The sequence below is a fragment of the Eriocheir sinensis genome, chromosome 11 (assembly GCF_024679095.1).
Source record: "Eriocheir sinensis breed Jianghai 21 chromosome 11, ASM2467909v1, whole genome shotgun sequence".
Taxonomy (NCBI): Eukaryota; Metazoa; Arthropoda; class Malacostraca; order Decapoda; family Varunidae; genus Eriocheir; species Eriocheir sinensis.
The window spans coordinates 15,908,524-15,929,122 of NC_066519.1; the positions used below are offsets into that span (position 1 = coordinate 15,908,524).

General features: G+C 44.1%; 1 protein-coding gene and 2 long non-coding RNA genes across 4 annotated transcripts; all 3 read left to right on the forward strand.

Annotated features, from left to right (window-relative positions):
* The first annotated feature begins 616 nt into the window (after positions 1-616).
* LOC126997196 (uncharacterized) lies at positions 617-3,905 on the forward strand. Its single transcript, XM_050858228.1, has 3 exons — positions 617-1,089; positions 1,339-1,513; positions 1,785-3,905. Exons 1-3 carry the CDS (start codon positions 698-700, stop codon positions 3,858-3,860), a joined length of 2,643 nt encoding a protein of 880 aa, XP_050714185.1. The 5' UTR covers positions 617-697; the 3' UTR covers positions 3,861-3,905.
* Positions 3,906-13,793: 9,888 nt separating this feature from the next.
* Positions 13,794-15,432, forward strand: LOC126997197 (uncharacterized). The gene is made up of 3 exons (XR_007751943.1): positions 13,794-13,844; positions 15,130-15,211; positions 15,307-15,432. It is a non-coding gene; the product is annotated as an uncharacterized LOC126997197 (long non-coding RNA).
* A 1,274-nt stretch (positions 15,433-16,706) lies between these two features.
* On the forward strand, positions 16,707-18,615 carry LOC126997198 (uncharacterized). Of its 2 annotated transcripts, XR_007751945.1 has the most exons (5): positions 16,707-16,940; positions 17,046-17,136; positions 17,275-17,934; positions 18,095-18,275; positions 18,423-18,615. It is a non-coding gene; the product is annotated as an uncharacterized LOC126997198 (long non-coding RNA). The 2 variants fall into 2 exon arrangements; XR_007751944.1 differs by having other exon boundaries at positions 16,707-17,934.
* Positions 18,616-20,599: the final 1,984 nt, after the last annotated feature.

Below are 20,599 nucleotides of genomic sequence, written 5' to 3' on the forward strand. Positions count from 1 at the left end.
ACAGTGTTGTATCAGGAAGCAATACGCTGAACTTTTCACATTCAGATAAGAAACCAAATGTCACTAAATCCTAAACGTCATATGTACGGCAAAAATTGTACCGTTTAAAGTTTATTGATATCACCATTTTTTTTTTTTTGATAATTAGATATTGATTTAGTAAGAAAAAGGTAAGGAAAAAAACTAGCGAACATAGTTATGCTTCTGCTTCATGGCGGCGTCGTGCACAAAAAATAAATAAATAAATAAATAAATAAATAAATAAATAAATAAATAAAAATAAAAAATAAATCCGAATCCAATTTATTGCCATTTATGAATAATCATCAGGAGCTAGAAACAGATATTGATCTCTGATATCTGCCGGGACATTTGATATGTATGGAAGGACACTTTTTCTCCGCAGTCATATTTTCTAGCCAATAGTCTCATATAATAATAATTGTCGCTATTGAAAGCCTCTTCGACCCGCTTTAGTCATACAAATACCAAACCATATCCAACAGGCGGGACAGTGCGGGAGTTAACATTAGAGGAGACAGACTTCACAGTATATAGGAAGAAAACGAGAAGACACAAGGAACACATCTCTTTGGCATGACGAGAAACCTCAGAACCAGATAAGGCGTTCGGAAGAGACTGGAAAACACAACACCCGGATAAAACATTCAAAGGAAGTAACATTGAAAAGAAGAGGATGTTTAAGGGCGTTCATGAAGAAACAGGTGGCTTTAGAGGTCTGATGTGCCGTGTTCCCTTTCTCCTGCTCCTCCTGATGGTGCTTCACGAGGGAGGGAGAGTAAGAGGCGTGCAGGTGATGGAGTTTCAGAAAGACGGAGTGGCTTCTTGGTGGACAGTGGCTGTGTACAAGATGAAGCTCGATCGACACAGAAAGATGGACTCTGTTACTCTGTGTGGCCGCTTCAAGCTCTTCTTCCTTCGCGCCAGAGGGACGTTTTTTCACTTACAGGATCTGCCATCCAACCTGGACTCCCAGCTAAAGGGCGAGTTGTGGCTGGACCGAGTGCGGCTCGTCATCGCCCACCGGTGGAACTTCCAACCGCTGGAAAATAAACTTAGAACGTACAGGTAAGCGACGCTGAGGCCTACAACTTCTGGCTTTAAATTGATAATAAACCGAATAACTGATTGTATCCGTTTATGTATAAGCACTACACAATACATAGAGAACAATGCCGTTTCGGAAAGACTAATAGGATCAGTACTAACATAGACCAAATCGTGTTATGTAAGACTTTTCCGTAATGAAATACAAGTCCACAGGTCTGTCTTTCTTATTCCAAATCCCTAACAAGCCACTTCGTAATCTCCACACAGATGGTACCACATTTGCTTCACGTACAACCACACTGAGCATAAGTATCAAACGTACATCGACGGGAAGCTGGTGTACGAGATGGCCTACAACGTTGGGCGGCCCATCTACGGGGACAACGCACGACTGGGTCAAAGCGATGGCCTCCTGAAGAGCTACAGTGGTGCCCTCTCTCAGGTAGGCTAATCCTTAATTAAAGTCTTATCCCAAACCCTCGACTTTCCAACCTTCATTCCTACACCACGTCCCTAAAACCCCTTTCCTTTATTGTTACATATCTAATTAAAAAAATAAATCCCCAGTATCATAAACGAACAAAATAATGACATTTATCGGATAAATAGAAATATACATTCTTCAATGCAATATCCACTGTATCAGGCTGGCGGTGAAACTGCTAAGACAACATATTGGCTGCTCCTTTATAAGTCTAACGTGTGATCTGCAGGTGAACGTGTGGGACTACCCGTTGAGCCAAGACGTTGTGGAAGAGATAGCGGCATGTAGGGCGGATCCACAGGGAAACTACATCGCGTGGGAGGCTGGCTGGACGCTCAACAACATCACGGACTATGATGTGCCTCTCTCCCACTTCTGCAACACCACGGAGGACGCCATCTACTTCTGGTTTCCGAGCCGGTCCCGAGACTTTGCGTTCTACATATGTGAGGCGTTGGGAACACATCTTCCGTTACCCACAACCATGGAGGAGGTGAGCTTCTGGTTCAGGCTCTCTGCAAAAACCTGGCCTAATGAAACTACCTATTGTAAAGGAGATTTCTGGACTCCGTTGACAGACATTGAGGAAGACGGTAAATGGATGACTCACTACGATAATGCTCCAGGCCCCACCCCGGCCTGGAAGGATGGAGAGCCAAATGGTATCTTTTACGAGAACTGCGCTAAGGTAGAGCGTATCGGGGTTGCAGATTTCGACTGCCTCACCAACTTTAAGTGCTCCGTCTGTGAATTCCAGGAACGGCAGATTTTCTCGTTCTTAGGAACGTGTGAGCCGGAACTTCGGAACATCAACTTCATCGCTTACCAGGAGGCGATGGGACACTTGCTATTCAAGGGTTACGGCGAGTACCACATCCGCGTCGAAGGCAAAGAGTGGGTGTGGGTGAACATCGTACAGAACAAGACTATCGCCAGGATGGACCTAGACGCTCCCATGGGAATGCCGATGGGGCGTCGGGTTTGGCATCTTGAGTCCAAAGTGTGCGACCAAACGGAGGGACGACGAACCCTCCTACTCACGCCCTGCCACGACAACAGCTACACCTGCGACGACGCCACCTGCATCCCCCTCGAAAACAGGTGCGACTTCAAGTACGACTGTCTGGACCACAGCGACGAGATGAACTGTGAACTGATCAGTAAACCAAGCAACTACAAGCAGGATCTTCCCCCGAGACCGAGCAGCAAACACGACTCCGAGAGCTTACCGGTGGCTCTCGAAATCATCATCGACACGACGACCATTGAGACAACGAGGATGACGATGAAGTTAACGTACGAGTTGAGGATGAAGTGGTACGACACCCGCCTCACCTTCCTCAACCTGAAGAGTAACGACAGCCTCAACAAAGTGACCCACAGCAGTATGGTGACGCTCTGGACGCCAGTCATCGGATTCATCAACACGGAGAGTCACCAACACACAGAGGTCGACTTAGAAGCATCTCTTCACCTTCAGCAGCTCAGTCCCTCCACCCAGCGGGATGGGGGAGCCCCAGGGGAGGTGGTGCTGTATCCAGGTGAGGATAACCAACTCGTGCTCTCCCGAAAATATAATCACATGTTCGTGTGTGACTTCAACCTGTTGTTGTACCCGTTTGATTCTCAACATTGCGACATGCAATTACGAATGCTCTCTGCCTCAAGCAACTACCTCGTGTTCAATGACGCGGAGACCTCAGCCGTGTACACCGGTAGTAAGCTCTTGTTGGAGTACCACATAGGACAACCTTCATTGCTCTACGACAACAGCGGAGAGTTCAGTGAGGCAAGGGTGCGTATTCCACTGATCCGAAGGGCAGGTTACGCCATCCTCAACATCTACACGCCCTCCCTTATTCTGTTAGTGATCAGCTACGTCAGTCTCTTCTTTAGGCCTCACATTTTCGAAGTGCGTGTCATGACGACCCTCACGTCTCTCCTCGTCATGGCAACGCTTTTCACGCAAGTGTCCTCGTCGCTCCCTAAAACGTCTTACTTCAAAATGGTGGACGTGTGGTTGCTCTTCTGCATCGTTATAAGTTTCCTAATCATTATCTTTCACACCATCATCGACAATTCGCTCGATGACTCTATCCCTGGAGTGGTGTCCTCGCCACTGCCTGTGCTGACGAAGGTGAAGCCCTTTACTGAGTCTCCTCCAGCTGCCTCATCGCCTCTGCCCTTAAGGAACTACAAGAAGGTTAACACCAGCACGCAGGGCTTCATCCTCATCGCTAGGTACACCATCCTGGTTCTCTTTGCCTTGTTCAACCTCATCTACTGGAGTTATATTTTTGGTTAGCTTAGAGATTGCGATAAGTCATTAGTCCGCATGGTCGGCCGTCCTCTGGCTCCACCGTTATTCTTATTTATTTACTGAAGTACATCGTTCTTTTCCCAAGGATGATGGTTATTTTTCGTTTTCATTACTGTACGTTTAAACATAAATTAAAGCAGATAGCATAATCTTTTTTTTTAACTTTATGGTATTCCTCAAATTATGCTCATATTTTTTTCAAAAGTTGATGATAATGATAATGAAACAATATTCTAAAGCAGGAAAGCAAGAACTCACTGAGTCGGACCACCTGCCAGACACCCTAAGCCCTCTGGAAGCATTCATAGTCTGCCCTTAAAGTGCGGGCAGGTTTTCCCTGCCGTTCAGTAAAAGTTTTCATTCAATCGCCATCATCAAGTCTGGTTTTATCGGAATCTTTTTAAGTTACCCCGTGAAATATTTCTCAAGGGATGCTCTCACATGAATTCAGTGACCATGTCAATCAGTTATTTAGATTTTTGCGTTACAGAAAAAGACAAACATAGACGGAAAACAACGAAAACGCCACAGCCCTCCTTGCTCCTTGAGGCGGACGATAATGATAGCGAATCAATGATGAAAAGTGACTGATTGAATAACATCAGACAGCCATATGGAAAAGCCTGTGCTGGCCTTGATGGCAGACCAAGAATTCTTCCAGAAGGCTCGCTTTACTTCTTCCTGCACGGGGGGTTCGGCCTCTCCGATGAAAAACTGACGAAATAATTGCGGCCACCAACAAAACTTAAATATGAATCGATATAGAGGGCGAGAGACATTCCTTGGAAGACGCTGCTTATTTACAGTTATTAGAATTATCATTATCATTATTATAATAATAATAACAATAATTATATTAATGATAATAATAATAATAATAATAATAATAATAATAATAATAATAATAATAATAATAATAATAATAATGATAATAATAATTATGATAAAAATAATAATAATAATAATAACAATAATAATAGTAATGATAATAATAATAATAATAATAATAATAATAATAATAATAATAATAATAATAATAATGAATAATAATAATGATAATAATAATAATAATAATAATAATAATAATAATAATAATAATAATAATAATGATAATAATAATAATAATAATAATAATAATAATAATAATAATAATAATAATAATAATAATAATAATAATAATAATAACAATAATAATAATATTATTATTGCTACTAATTTCACTACTGCTGTTACTACTACTGATGTCACAACTTCTATCACTACCACCATTTTTGCATATCCTCATGTCAAAAAATTATTATTAAAAAATTTCCAACCACGGCGAGGATAAAAAATATCTTATCTAGGCTTCGGTAATACTGCTTTATCATCTCGACAAGTGTGGGTATTTATCTTTGTATAGCAATGTCATTTACTGCAAATATAAAGTAAATTATCTCTCTGTATATATATATCTAACTAAAACAATGTGGATATTTTTGGTCTATCTTTTGACCTTGTTAAATCCAACTTGACTCAACAGAATATGAACAATTTCAACTTGAGTTCGACGAATCCATTTACAAAGCCTATCCGCTTATAGAAAACCTTTACTCATTTATTCACAACGCATAAGACAGTGTTCTTGAAGGAATAAGCCAAGCAAGACAAGAACCAGCATCAAGATCTCTTTGTCCTCCAGAGTGATCGTCTCCCCGCCGAGCATTACTTCTTCACCACCAATCCTGACATCACCGACAGTAATTCCTGCCTCACCACCCCATCAAACCTTCATTACCTTTGTCACCCTGCCTCGGCTTGTACACTTGGCGGCATTTTAACGCTTCTTTGTTCCCTTCCCTCCTACTTGACCTTTCCACCGCTCCAGGAAGGTCAGGAGTGGGCGGGCTCCAGCTCCGCTAATATTGATCTTTTAAGAAGACCGTTTTGGTTAGATTCCTACCGCTTATTTGTTGCAAGGGTGGGTTTTAAGATTTTAATTATCAATATAAGTGCCCGACGCGTGGTCGTGATACGCTGGGTACGGGGTATGGAATAGAAGTCTCGATAGTTTTTTTTATTTTTTTTTAATTTGTAAATTTTTTGTGGTAAATTAGTATTTTTACACGTGTGGCAGCGTCAAGCTCGGTGACGTCACTGCTCTGCTCTCATTCGCTGATCAGTACATGAAATAAATGATTTTTTTTTTCTTTTCTACACGGGCAGTGATTGGAATTTTCACTGGTATATGTTCATGTGTAAAAAGTTTCCAGAGTTACGCAGAAAAAAAGTCAAAAATAAAGAAGTAATGAAATTATCATTACAGTAACTGTATCCTTAATAATAAAACAATAATAAAAAAATAATAGTAATGATAATACTACAATGATAATAATAATAATAATAATAATAATAATAATAATAATAATAATAATAATAATAATAATAATAATAATAATAATAATAATAATAATAATATTTTCAACATATAACATTTTGACCAGCGTTCAGCAATTTTAATCATAATGATAATGATACTAACAATAATAATAATAATAATAATAATAATAATAATAATAATAATAATAATAATAATAATAATAATAATAATAATAATAATAATAATAATAATAATAATAATAATAATAATAATAATAATAATAATAATAATAATAATAATAATAATAATAATAATAATAATAATGATCAATATTAATCTTCCTAGCATCTTATTAGTATTGATGTGATTATTGCTATTATTATTATTATTATTATTATTATTATTATTAACGACAACGACGATGACGATATATCACAATAATTATTATTGTAATAATAATGACAGTAACTGTAATAAAATTGATAATAACAATAATAATCATAATGATTATAATAATAATAATAATAATAATAATAATAATAATAATAATAATAATAATAATAATAATAATAATAATAATAATAATAATAATAATAATAATAATAATAATAATAATAATAATAATAATAATAATAATAATAATAATAACAATAATAATAATAATATAGTAATGATAATAACAATAATAGTAATAATAATAATAATAATAATAATAATAATAATAATAATAATAATAATAATAATAATAATAATAATAATAATAATAATAATAATAATAATAATAATAATAATAATAATAATAATAATAATAATAATAATAATAATAATAATAATAATAATAATAATAATATAGTAATAATAATAATAATAATAATAATAATAATAATAATAATAATAATAATAATAATAATAATAATAATAATACGGACAATTTCCAACTGCTTGGCTGTAAATAGAGAATGCTGATCCACTTATCGACGAGAGCCCACCCTTGTATTGACGAGGTCATAAGGACATAAGGACACTACAAGAGGCCAGACGGCCTATAAAGGGCAGCTCCCTATCTGGAAAGGGAAAGGGGACCGCAAGGACTACAACATCTACAGTGGTATTCTCTTGCTCAGTTTGCCAGACAAGATGTTTGCCCACCTATTGCTCATGCGAATTCGCAACCAGAGTCTGTGGCAAGGTTGAGGGGTGGAGATGCAGCTGGTGTATATAACAACATTGCAGAGCTGGCCATAATCCGCGGGTCGCATGTAGTATTAATTGCAATTTTGCAATCTGGTACCAATTCTGACAGGAGGACGAGGTTGGTCGTCCCTATCTGTTAAGGGAAAAGGAACCCCAAGGACTGCAACAATAACCGTAGTATTCCCTTGCCCAGTTTGGCAGACAAGATGCTTGCCCATATGTTGCTCATGCGAATTCACACTCAGCTGCTGTAAATGCAGAAAGTCTGGGCTCACGCCTGTTAACTCGAAAACTAACGGAATCATAAAACTTCACCAGTACGTTAACGTCCTTTGTCGTTAACTTTCTTTGTCGAAGCAACAAGTACACAACGGTATTCTAGTACCTGTGTAGCAGTCACCGCTGAAAATCGTGTGCTCTTACCCGGTGACTCCTCAGAAAATGTAGCACTATAGGCGCAGACTCAATAAGTGTAAAATGTTTAAGACTACCCTTGTCCTCGTCTGCTGTGCCATCCGATTGTCCGTGTTTCTCGTCGCCACCCTTGTCTCCCTGTGTATGTCGCGTCTTCAATGTTTAACTTTTCTTGTACTCGTTTATCTTTGACTGTCCGTCCATGTCCTTTTGTTGTCCACCTTTACACATTGTTCCACACATACACCAACACTTAAATGTTTCTAAAACTACACTACATCTACACAAACGCATACACACACAAACACCTTTTCTATGTGTTGTGTTTGTCTTGATGACCTGTTTGTATTTTCGTGAAATAAAGTAGCATCAGTCCCGCGCGCGACCTTAGAGGAAGCGGACGCACGTTTCCGCTCCGCTCCACGGGCTTGGTCAGGACAGTTTCAGCCCAGCGGCGCATCGAGGCGCCCTGGGTATGGCGGTCCTCGACCTTACGCGCCTCCCCCGCTCAACACCTAGTTCACCAACGGCGCGTCGGTCCCTTGTGTTAAGGGTGGGGCGTCCCTACCCGCCCGCCGCCCCCACCACGTGTGCCCTCTCTCCGCCGTCCTTGACCCAGGCCACGTGGGTTTCCCTCCTCCCGCAGTGTTGTGTCCTTCCCCACCACGCCACAGTGACCCCTTCCCCTTCCCGCCGTCCTTGACCCAGGCCACGTGGGTCTCGCTCCTCCTCCCACAGTGTTGTGTCCTTCCCCACCACGCCACAGTGACCCCTTCCCCTTCCCGCCGTTCTAGGCCCAGGTCACGTGTCTCCCACCTCTCCGCAGTGCTTTTACCCCACCCCACCACTCCACAGTGACCCCTTCCCCTTTCACTTCCCGCCGCCCTGTGCCGTACCATGATGTCGAAGCGGATCCGTCTCTACTCTCCCCTGACGCCCCAGGCTGGGCACTCGTTCCCCAGGACGGCCCCCAGCAGCCCGGACCGAGAGCTCTCCTACGCTGATGAAGCCCCTATTGACTACGACGCGAGTCACGACAGCGAAAGTGCGCCCCTTGTGATCGACGAGGACCGGTAGGACGAGAGTGAGCGACTAGCCATCGACGAGAGCCCTGTGAGCGTGGAGCAGCACGGGGGCGACGAGGGCTGGACCACCGTCACCACCAGGGGCCGACGGGGCCCGCGGGCGAAATTCGAGCTGCTCAACCCAGGCGACAACGTGAGCGCTTACCAGGCGGTCACGGCGCTGGAGGCGGAACGCCCCACCCTAAAGCAGGAAGTGAGGCCCAACCTCGCGGGTGAGTACGTCCTCATCCCCAAGGATGACGACTCGACCGCCCTCCTACGACGCCTCGCCGCGGAGGGCGACAGGGTGCTGCTGCTGGACCCCACGGCCAGGAGGCACAAGGTGGTGATGGAGCGCTACCCCGTCAACCTCCCCCTCGAGGCCGTGGAGGCCCATCCCTGCGTGGTCTCCGCCAGGCGGCTCCGGGCCGGCAGGGACAATGTGGCCACGAGGCAAGTGCTCCTGGTGCACGACGGGCCACCGCCAGACCGGCTGGACCTAGGCAGCTGGGCCGCTACTACCTGCGTCACTACCAAGGTGAGCCCGTCAGGTGCTATAAGTGCCAGCGCTATAATCATATTAGAGCGACGTGCCAGCACTCCATCAGGTGTGGTGTGTGTAGCCAAGTACACCCGACGGAGGAGTGCCTCTAACGGCACAAGGCCCAGTAGACCACCACCGCAAAATGCCCGAACTGCGGGAAAAAGCACCACGCATGGAACCCGCAGTGTCCGGATCGACTCAGGAGGCTGCCGCCAACACAGGGGCGCCAACGCCAGCAGCACCAACAGCATCGGCGGCGGCAGCAGCAACAGCAGCAGGGACAACGTGGGCGCCCCCAGCAACAAGGTGCTCGCAGGTTTGCTCCCGCGCCCCAACCAACTCGGCCGGCATAGGAGATTAACCGCCCGTCCCTCGGGAACCCCACCCAGCATGGAGTCTGGTCAGGCGGGAGGGAGCAGCCAGCAGGGAGCATTCCGGCCCCCGCCGCTGCCACCCCCAGCACCCTGCAGCCCCCTCGCCTCACCCCTCGACCTCAGAGGAGGAGGGACAGGCGACGCGGACACCGCACCCAGCCGAGTGGTGACCCGCCCACCGAGGAGCCCTCCGCGCAGCGCATAGCCCCACCACAAGACAGGCCCACCAACAACACCGCTAGGGGCGACAGCGACACCAGCCTCAGCGAGGAGACGCGCACCGTCCTCAACTCCATCCTCGTGCGCGTGGTGCAGGTCGTGAGGCGGCTACTTGCCGCCAGCACTCTCCCTCCAGCGACAGTGACCTCGACGCTCTCTTGCGCGACGAGGTGCTCGCGGCCGCCATGGAGGGCGCCCGCAACCCCCTACCACCACCATCACCACCGAGGGAGAGCGCCCAGTAACCCCTCCACCCAGCTGAAGCGCCTCGCCAAGATGGAGAGCCGCAGTGAGCGGTACACTCTTCCTGCTCCCCCTGCGGCGCCCTGTCTGAGGGTGCTGCAGTGGAACGTGCAGGGCCTGCGACCCAAGCGTCACGAGGTGCTGCAGGCCATCTTTCAGGAGAGGCTGGATGTGGTGCTGCTGCAGGAGACCCTCACTCCGGCCGACTTCACGTGGCGAGTAGCTGGCTACGCCCTCCACTCGCTCCCTGCCACCGGAGGGGGGGGGTCCGTGGCTGTGTCACCCTCGTCAGGAGCGCCATCCCTCACCGCAGGATCAGCGCCCCCGTGCACTGCGGGGACGGCGTGGAGACCTTGGCCGTGGACCTCCAGCTGGGAGCGCTCTCTCTCATTGTATACAACATCTACAGGAGCCAGCGACACCAGCTGGAGGGACGGGAGCTGCTCGGTCTCGCCGCGCACTCAGGTGTCTTGGTGTCGGTGATTTTAACTCGCACCACCTGCTCCTGCAGTCTGTCTACCCCACCAACGCCACGGGCCGCCACCTGGCCGTCTTGCTGGAGGACAGCCCGCACGTCCGCCTCCTTATTAACACCGGGGAGGCCACTCACGTCCTGGGGGGCCGCCTCGACCTCACCTTCGTCTCGCGCGACCTGGCACCCGGTGCTCGCTGGCAAGTGCACCCAATACTCACCAGCGACCACTACGGGATCGTCACCACCCTCACCGTGACCCCGCCAGCACCCCCATTTCCCCCTCCGAGGTGGAACATCAGGGGAGCGGACTGGGTCAGGTTTCGGACCACTCAAAGGCTTGGTGGCCAAGGATTTCACTGAGAATGGTTCGTGTAATTCTCTCTCTCTCTCTCTCTCTCTCTCTCTCTCTCTCTCTCTCTCTCTCTCTCTCTCTCTCTCTCTCTCTCTCTCTCTCTCTCTCGTATGTTTTGTACGTTGTAAGTCTTACTTCATTATTTTCCACAGGTCGTTGTGATTTCTATCTATCGAGGGATAGCTTTCTTCCGTTTTCCGCCGCTCCGATGAGTCAAAAAAACAATCCCATCATACGCGGTCTCAATCCCAGGTGATATTGTTCAGTGGTTTTCTTGTGACTAGTGTAAAGATCTTCAAATTTTTGCAATCTTTTGCTTCTTTCGTGTCACGCAGGTTTGTTGCATGCTCAGCGAGGAAATGTATGCTCAGTCTCAGTCAAGCTTAATCAGTCTTCCTAGTGAAGTTCGTATATTTTCAATGGAATCCTCTAAATCAGTTAGACTATATTATATATTTAGTGTAGTATATATACATATATATATAATATATATATATATATATATATATATATATATATATATATATATATATATATATATATATATATATATATATATATAGATATTATTTTAACATTTCTCGGATAAATATGACAAATTAGTTATCTCATACATCTCCAATCTTATATACAAGCCAACTGGAAGCTTTGGTAGCAACATTATTTAACTTTTTATTGGAAAATATATCTTTAATCTCCATCTTTGTGTTGCTATAAGTACTCTAGCCTTAAGTAAACTATCTAGTAAATATTGTCTACAACAAATTGATGATATAACGTTACGCAGGGTGATGGCTCTGTTGGAGTCAGGACTCTTCATGCTCTGGGTCGATGATCCGGTAAACTACACTCGGTGTAAGAATATACCACTCAAAATGCCTCTCAAGGCTTCCCTCTCCCTTGAAAACCTTTGGGTGAGAATACGAAGCAAAAGTTTGTGTATAGTACTGTTTGACAACTTAATACACACACACACACACACATACACACACACACACACACTCACACACACAATTTTAAAAGCACAAATCGGAAATACTTCAATAACGTGAAAAAAGTTCTTAACCCTAACCCACCACATAAACAGTACCATCATTTAGTTCCTTCACACCTTGGGATATATAAACTAGAACGGAATGACAAAACAAATATTAATATGTTGTAATTGCGGCATATACTTTGAAAAAAATATTAGGAACAGTAAATTCTCTATTGTTTTTTTGTGTGTGTGTTTTAGGGCGTGTTCGCGGTGCTGGCCGCAGGTCTGGCCGCCGGGCTGGTGGTCTGGTGTGCCGAGCTGCTCGTCAGACCCTACCAGCACCTCTGTGTCTCTTCAGAATCGTCTCAATCGCCCTTACGCTAACAGCTCGACTTCATGTTCTGTTTCCTGATGACCAAATATTTTTCTCCGACGTGTTTCGATTACGACTACGTATATACACTTTTGGAGATGACTGCTGGAGAATTATTATGAAAAGGGGTTTCTCATATTAGTAAACAACACAGACCCGGACTAGGCATTGAGGCCTGCCCCTATTCTTATAGTCTTCAGCAATTCAGTGCACTCTTCTAATAGACTCATAACCTAATAAACGACGAGGTAGATTTGATGTGCCAATAAACTGTCTTGAAGCAGCAGTGAGGCGTGAATTCGTAATTGTCATTTTGCACAACTCTCTAAATGAAACAACACTGTAACGGAAGGTAGCACAGGAAAGCCCTCCAACGGCGAGGCAAGTCACGTCACTCATCAACATGCTGGCAAGCTTATGAGTAATAGATGTGAACTTAATGCCACAAAATCCAATGCAACACTTAGCAACTCACAACTGTATTCTACTATCGGCTGAATCGACAGAGTAACACCACCATGTTCAGGAGGACGCGAGTTCAATCCCCGCCCGGTGCCACCAAGCTGGGATTTTTCAGCCGCCGCCGAGTGGCTTAAAACTACCCACATGCTGTCCAGAAGACCACCTATCAACCCGGACTCTAGATTCTAGGATTAAAGATGAGCTCCGGGAGGGCAGCATAAGCCAATGCAAGGTGGCGCCACTATAAACGCTCGCCTGCGCCAGAACGGGCTGGGCCGACCATCAGGACCCGCCGGGAAGAAGCCTTGGGCCGACCATCAGGCCCCACCGGGAAAAAGCCTACCGGCGCAATAGGCCGCGACGTAAAAAAAAAATAAAAAATAAAAAAACAAAAAATCTGAATAACAATTTACTTATTCATGGGGGTATTGGTCAGCAGTCTTTAGAAATAATTAAAAAAATGAGAATATATATATATATATATATATATATATATATATATATATATATATATATATATATATATATATATATATATATATATATATATATATATATATATATATATATATATATATATATATATATATATATATCAGGCTGTGTCTTTTGCTCGAAAGAGTACTGTGACACTGTGAAAGGTAAAATCAGTCCAGTGACATACATATCTTCTTTTTTTATTACCACCGTCATGAAATGCAGTGCTGGGCAAAGAGCAATTCGGTCACGTGGATGGCTACGCGTTCATTGACTGTAATTATCTTTTGTCTGGTGACTAAATCATTTGACCATGGGAGTTGCGCCGCAGATTCTCAATGCTTTATATATGCACGCAAAGAACTCATGACCTCAGTCCTCTGCTTCACCTGGCTCCGTGCACAAGTAGCCACACCTGAACATCACCACGATTGCTCACGGTAACAAACTTGTCTTGCATCACTTGCTGCGACAAATTTTGCAGCATCTGAACATTTTACGTTATCTTATTTCATTCCAATGTCTAGAAGGAGCTGCAAGAATGTTGTTTTTAAATTGCTGAACTTCTTTCGATTTTACTTCATAAGTAAGAATCTTGCAATTTGAAAATACCTTTTGAACCTAATTGTTCAATATTTAGATTTTAGAGTATCAAGCGGTTCGTTACTGGACAACAGATGATCTTCAAGAGGAACGATGACACGAGCACTTCAACCAACTAGCTTAAGAGAAAGATGCCAGTTTGTGTCTATGTGGGTTAAGGGGAAGTCCTGCCAGACAATTGCACGGGAGCAAGGCGTCAGTACGTCAACTGTGTGTAGGTGGATCAATCGCTGGACACAGGAAGGCAACGTTTATAACCGATCAAGCAATTTCCTTTCCCGTGGGGCGGCACAAATGCAAGTGATGGATTCGTTTATTGGAAACTACAATGAACTATTGTTTCTATATTCTGCTATCATCTTAGTTCTCCAATACGACGGTTTCTGAATTGTGAGATATTAGTGACGAATAATAAAAACAATGCTGCATACTATTTGCCGAAATATCGAAACAAATCAAAATGGTAATATACACAATTTCATAGATCAATACGGGAAGGATACTTGAAAAATGAAAATTCATCTCTGCTGCTGTAATGCGTAATGCGTGGTTAAGAGTATGGTTTTGAAGTAAGTCTGAAAACCAATTAGGTAAATAAGGAAACTTAAAAATGCACGTTCCCTTTCCAAACATACTGCAATATTCCAAATATGCTACAGTTAGATTGTTCAATAGTAATGGATGAAAAAACAAAATTCTGCAAGCTCGTAGGTTCTGCACAACATTACTGTGGTCACTGTCTACAAACATGTATTGTAAATAAGTTTGTCATTTATTATCGATAATCCTCCTGCCTATGACTTGACCTCTTTCTAGAAGAGTGTATTAAGATACCTCTCCCCCCGAAATTGACCTCTTTTGGCCACTCTTTACTTTTGTCTGTTGTGGGAGCGGCGAGTAGCGGGCTTTTTCTTTTTTTCCTACACTCTTTTTGTTGCCCTTGAGCTGTCTCCTTTGATGTAAAAAAAAATACTTAGCTCAAAATCCTAACCATTTACGAATCATTAATAAATCAAATGTTTTAAACTTCAAATTAAACACTACGCACATAAACATGATTGCTTACCCTTTGTTGTATAAGTGAGGGTCCAATAATAACAAACGGTGTGCATTGCCGTCCAGATGGTGGGTGGCGGCACACTAACGCTGTTCTTCCTGACAAGCCGATCCCTGTTCTCTGCCGCTGTGCCACGTCATGCCTCAGGTAATGCACTGCCTGAAAAGTGATGCTTAAATCAAAACACCTCCACTAACTTTCATCATGCTTACATGGACGTGTTCACGGCCTCTTCTGGACAGACGTCACCGAGCTAGAGACGCTCCGGGCGGTGCAAGCGGTTGTGTCGTCATCCATATCTCCCTACGGGTGTCCAGTGGCGCTCTTAGTGAACAGCCTCGGACAGATATCGCATGGCATCATCGAGGTATATATATCTTCAAGATATAATGTTTAACTGAAGAGCCCTTCATCGTTATCTCGCATGACATCTAACATGACGAGTGGAATAGGCTTAGCAGTCATGTGGTGAGTGCCAATACAATTGTCACATTCAAAAATAGACTAGATAAATTCATGGACAGCGATATTAGGTGGGGTTAGATACACGGGAGCTTAGGGTCAAAGGAGCTGCCTCGTACAGGCCTACCGGCCTCTTGCAGACTCCTGCGTTCTTATGTTCTTATGTTCTTATGATACACGTACTTGATTTTTTTACGCAGTGCAATAAAAACTTTTCCAGAACAAAGACTTGACGAACAACTGCGAACAACAACGACCAGGAAATCATTTCCTGCACCGCAAAGCGCGCATTGTTATCTCTTTCAGGATATCAACAGGTCGCAGGTGCAGGGAGTCGCTGTCCTTCTGGAGGCTACCGACAACCTCTTCGACAATGCATCCCGCATTGAGACTGTCGACACGGTCCGTCGGGTGAGCACCACACCTTACCAAAATATTCTGTCTTTTTGGACTTTGAAGAATCTATGTTACTTGAACTATCTGAGAACACTTGGCACCTTCACGCCCCCAGATGGGTGAGCTGTGGCACTGCCTGGCACTGGTGGTGGTGAGCGATGACGCAGCCTTCCTCGCCGCCTTCGCTCGCCTGTCACTCAGGCGTCATGCCCTCAGGTGGTATACGAGGATCCTTGTCCTCACTCGCCTCCCGCTCAGCGAGCTGGGCGGCCTGCACGGCCTGCTCTCCAACAGGAACGCCATGCTGCTCCACGTCGCGAGGGACGAGGCCACCGCCAGGTGATTACGCATTGTATCTCCATTGGAAACTCGAAGTTATTTCCTCATGTTAGAATTAACGATGTCATGCATTTTAACTTTTACCACAACTGTAGACAACCGCAGCTAAAAACCACTGTAGTTTGGTCAAATATTTAACTTTTAATGCTATTTTTGTGTAGTATATATATATATATATATATATATATATATATATATATATATATATATATATATATATATATATATATATATATATGCATGCACATAACCCAGCAGGGTCGGGGTGTACGTTACCGCGCCGTTCAGCTCCTCCGCAGCCCAGCTCAGGAGGGTCGCCACCTGGACTCAAGGGACGGAATGGACGGGTGACACCGTGCACGATTTTTTTCCCGAGAAGTTTAACGTGTTGGTATTTAAAAATAGCGTAAACATGCTTTGAACCTCAACAGAGTGAAAAGGCTATTCAAAACACTATGTAAATAAAAACTACATTTAATTTAGGATGACCCAATCTTCCGATATGGCACTATTATCATAGGTTCAGCTCATACCCGACGCTGACGGTGGCGATAGAAATATTACCCCGGCACACGATAACGCGGGTGAAGGACTCAGCCAGCCCTGAGGGATACCGCATAGAATATACTGGAACGATGGACTTGGTCGTAAGATTCTTCGCTCAGGCCATGAACTTTACGTAAGTTGGACACAGCTTCAATTACAGTGCAAAAAGTTCTGAGTGACTACTGACACACATATCTAATGAATCAGACATGTCTTGCACTGGACTCCCAATACTTAGGCACAGGTACGTTCTGTCCCCCGAGAGAACCTTCGGCAGCAAGCTGCCTGACGGGTCCTGGACCGGCATGCTGGGCATGGTGTTCCGGGAGGTGAGGCAAAATCTGTTTTCTCACGTATACCAAAGATAAAAAAGTTAAATCCATATGAAGGGTGTAAGGCAAAAGTCAAGGCGTCTTTAACGAGTGTGAAGCTTTTCAAATCGACGCTTTCTCTCTCCACTGGTCCAGGAGGCCGATCTAGCTACTGGACCCTTCGTACTGTCACCGGGGCGGGTAGACGCCTACGACTATACTCATGCTCTCTCGAATGAACACTTAAGGATATTAAGTGGACTTGGAGGCCTAACAGTGGACCCTTGGGGCTTCATGCTACCCCTGACGCCCCTGGTGTGGGCGGCCACCCTGACAGCGCTGCTGGGCGTGCTAGCCGTCCTGCAGCTGCTTTCCTTCTATTTGTCCGGCAACGCACTCAACCGCGGCGGCTGGGTTGCCGACAACGCCTCCAGATGTGTCCGTGTCATCCTCCAGCAAGGTGAGGCCTCCGGGACCGTGCTCAGCCACTCCTGTTTGCATGATGTCTGTCTTGCATATTGAAGGTATCCATGCTCACAAGGAACAGCTTTCGTGCCTTAGTGAAGAGTAACTGCCTCACTCTTTCCCTTCGTAGACATTGTGTTGCCCACGGAGTGGTGGTTTATGGAGCGTCTGGTGCTGGGGCTGTGGATGCTGACGACTCTGGTGCTGACCAAGAGCTATGCCGGCAACCTCATGTCGTTAATGGCCGTGAGATATCTCGCACAGCCCTTCCAAACTCTGGAAGATGTCCTCGACGATCCAGATGTTACTATGATATTTCAGAAGTATTCCAGTACTGAACAGTTCATAAGAGTAAGTGTAATGGATTATTTGTGGGTGGAAAGAGTAATTTTTACTGTCGTCTGCATTAAAGACTGGATGAGCAATACTCGGTCTCTAAAAGCAATCCAATATATGTCGACACCGTATAATTAGTACCGTTGTGTGTAATACAGTGTTTCATTCGTCCCAGGAAGCTCAGTCCGGCGTGTTCCGCGAGGTGGCGCTGCTGGAGAAGGAAGGTCGTCTGTTGTTTCACACGCGTGCACAGTTTCAGAAAAGCCTCGACACCCTGGTCAGGGCCGGGGACCACGTGCTCGTCGACCCAATGACTCCACTCAAAGGCTTGGTGGCCATGGATTTCAGTGAGAATGGTTCGTGTAGTCTTCTGTAACTCTCTCTCTCTCTCTCTCTCTCTCTCTCTCTCTCTCTCTCTCTCTCTCTCTCTCTCTCTCTCTCTCTCTCTCTCTCTCTCTTGTATGTTTTGTACGTTGTAAGTCTTACTTCATTATTTTCCACAGGTCGTTGTGGTTTCTATCTATCGAGGGATGGTTTTCTTCCGTTTTCCGCCGCTCTGATGAGTCAAAAAAAGAATCCCATCATACGCGGTCTCAATTCCAGGTGATATTGTTCAGTGGTTTTCTTATGACTAGTGTAAAGATCTTCAAATTTTTGCAATCTTTTGCTTCTTTCGTGTCACGCAGGTTTGTTGCATGCTCAGCGAGGAAATGTATGCTCAGTCTCAGTCAAGCTTCATCAGTCTTCCTAGTGAAGTTCGTATATTTTCAATGGGATCCTCTAAATCAGTTAGACTACATTATATATTAGTAGTGATGTTTACGAATTAGTAGTGATGTCAGTAAGTTTGCAGATGATACCAAGATCGGTAGAGCAATTGAGTCGGATCAGGACGCTAGTATTCTCCAGGGTGAACTAAACGGATTGTATGACTGGGCGGGTAAATGGCAGATGGAGTTCAATGTAGGGAAGTGCAGTATTCTGAGTGTAGGTAGGAACAACCCCTCTCATAACTATTGCTTAAATGACACTCTCATAAGCAGGTCTGGGTGCGAGAGGGATTTAGGGGTCTTAGTGAGCTCTGATCTCCGTTCAAGGTCACAATGCATTCAAGCTAGAAATCGAGCAAATAAGGTACTGGGATTTATTTCAAGGAGCGTAAGCAACAGAAGCGCCGAAGTCTTCCTCAAACTAAATTTAGCATTAGTTAGACCTCATCTTGACTATGCGGTTCAGTTCTGGTCACCTTACTATGGAATGGATATCAAAATGTTAGAATCGGTGCAGAGGAGGATGACTAAGATGATTCAGGGGTTGAGAAACTTGCCATACGAGGAAAGACTCAAACAGTTAAACTTGCATTCTCTAGAAAGGCGAAGGGTGCGTGGATACATGATCGAGGTTTATAAATGGATGAAGGGCTTTAATAAGGGAGATGTTCATAAGGTTTTGTTGGTAAGAAAACCGGGTAGGACACGAAGTAATGGGTTTAAACTGGATAAATTCAGATTCAACAGGGACATAGGCAAAAATTGGTTTACTAACAGGGTGGTGGATGAGTGGAATAGGCTTAGCAGTCATGTTGTGAGTGCCAATACAATTGTCACATTCAAAAATAGATTAGATAAATTCATGGACAGCGATATTAGGTGGGGTTAGATACACGGGAGCTTAAGTTCAAAGGAGCTGCCTTGTACAGGCCTACCGGCCTCTTGCAGACTCCTACGTTCTTATGTTCTTATGTGTAGTATATATATATATATATATATATATATATATATATATATATATATATATATATATATATATATATATATATATATATATATATATATATATATATATAGTGTATTATTTTGACATTTCTCGGATAAATATGACAAATTAGTTACCACATACATCTCCAATCTTATATACAAGCCAACTGGAAGCTTTGGAAGCAACATTATTTAACTTTTTATAGGAAAATAGATATATAATCTACATTTTTGTGTTGCTATAAGTACCCTAGCCTTTAGTCAACTATATTATATTATATTATATTACATGACTCTCAACAGGAATTACATGACTCCAGGCTGGAGGCTGCAGAATGCTTAACCTCAGACCTTACTATCATTTCCGATTGGGGTAAAAGGAACCTTGTGTCCTTCAATGCCTCAAAAACCCAATTTCTCCACCTATCAACTCGACACAATCTTCCAAACACCTATCCCCTATTCTTCTACAACACTCAGCTGTCACCATCTTCAACACTAAACATCCTCGGTCTATCCTTAACTCAAAATCTTAACTGAAAACTTCACATCTCTTCTCTCACTAAATCAGCTTCCTCGAGGTTGGGCGTTCTGTATCGTCTCCGCCAGTTCTTCACCCCCGCACAGTAGCTATCCATATACAGGGGCACTGTCCGCCCTCGTATGGTGTATACATCTCACGTGTGGGGGGGCTCCACTCAAACAGCTCTCATGGACAGAGTGGAGTCTAAGGCTCTTCGCCTCATCAGCTCTCCTCCTCTTACTGATAGTCTTCTACCTCTTAATTTCCGCCGCCATGTTGCCTCTCTTTCTATCTTCTATCGATATTTTCATGCTGACTGCTCTTCTGAACTTGCTAACTGCATGCCTCCCCCCCTCCCGCGGCCCCGCTGCACGCGACTTTCTACTCATGCTCATCCCTA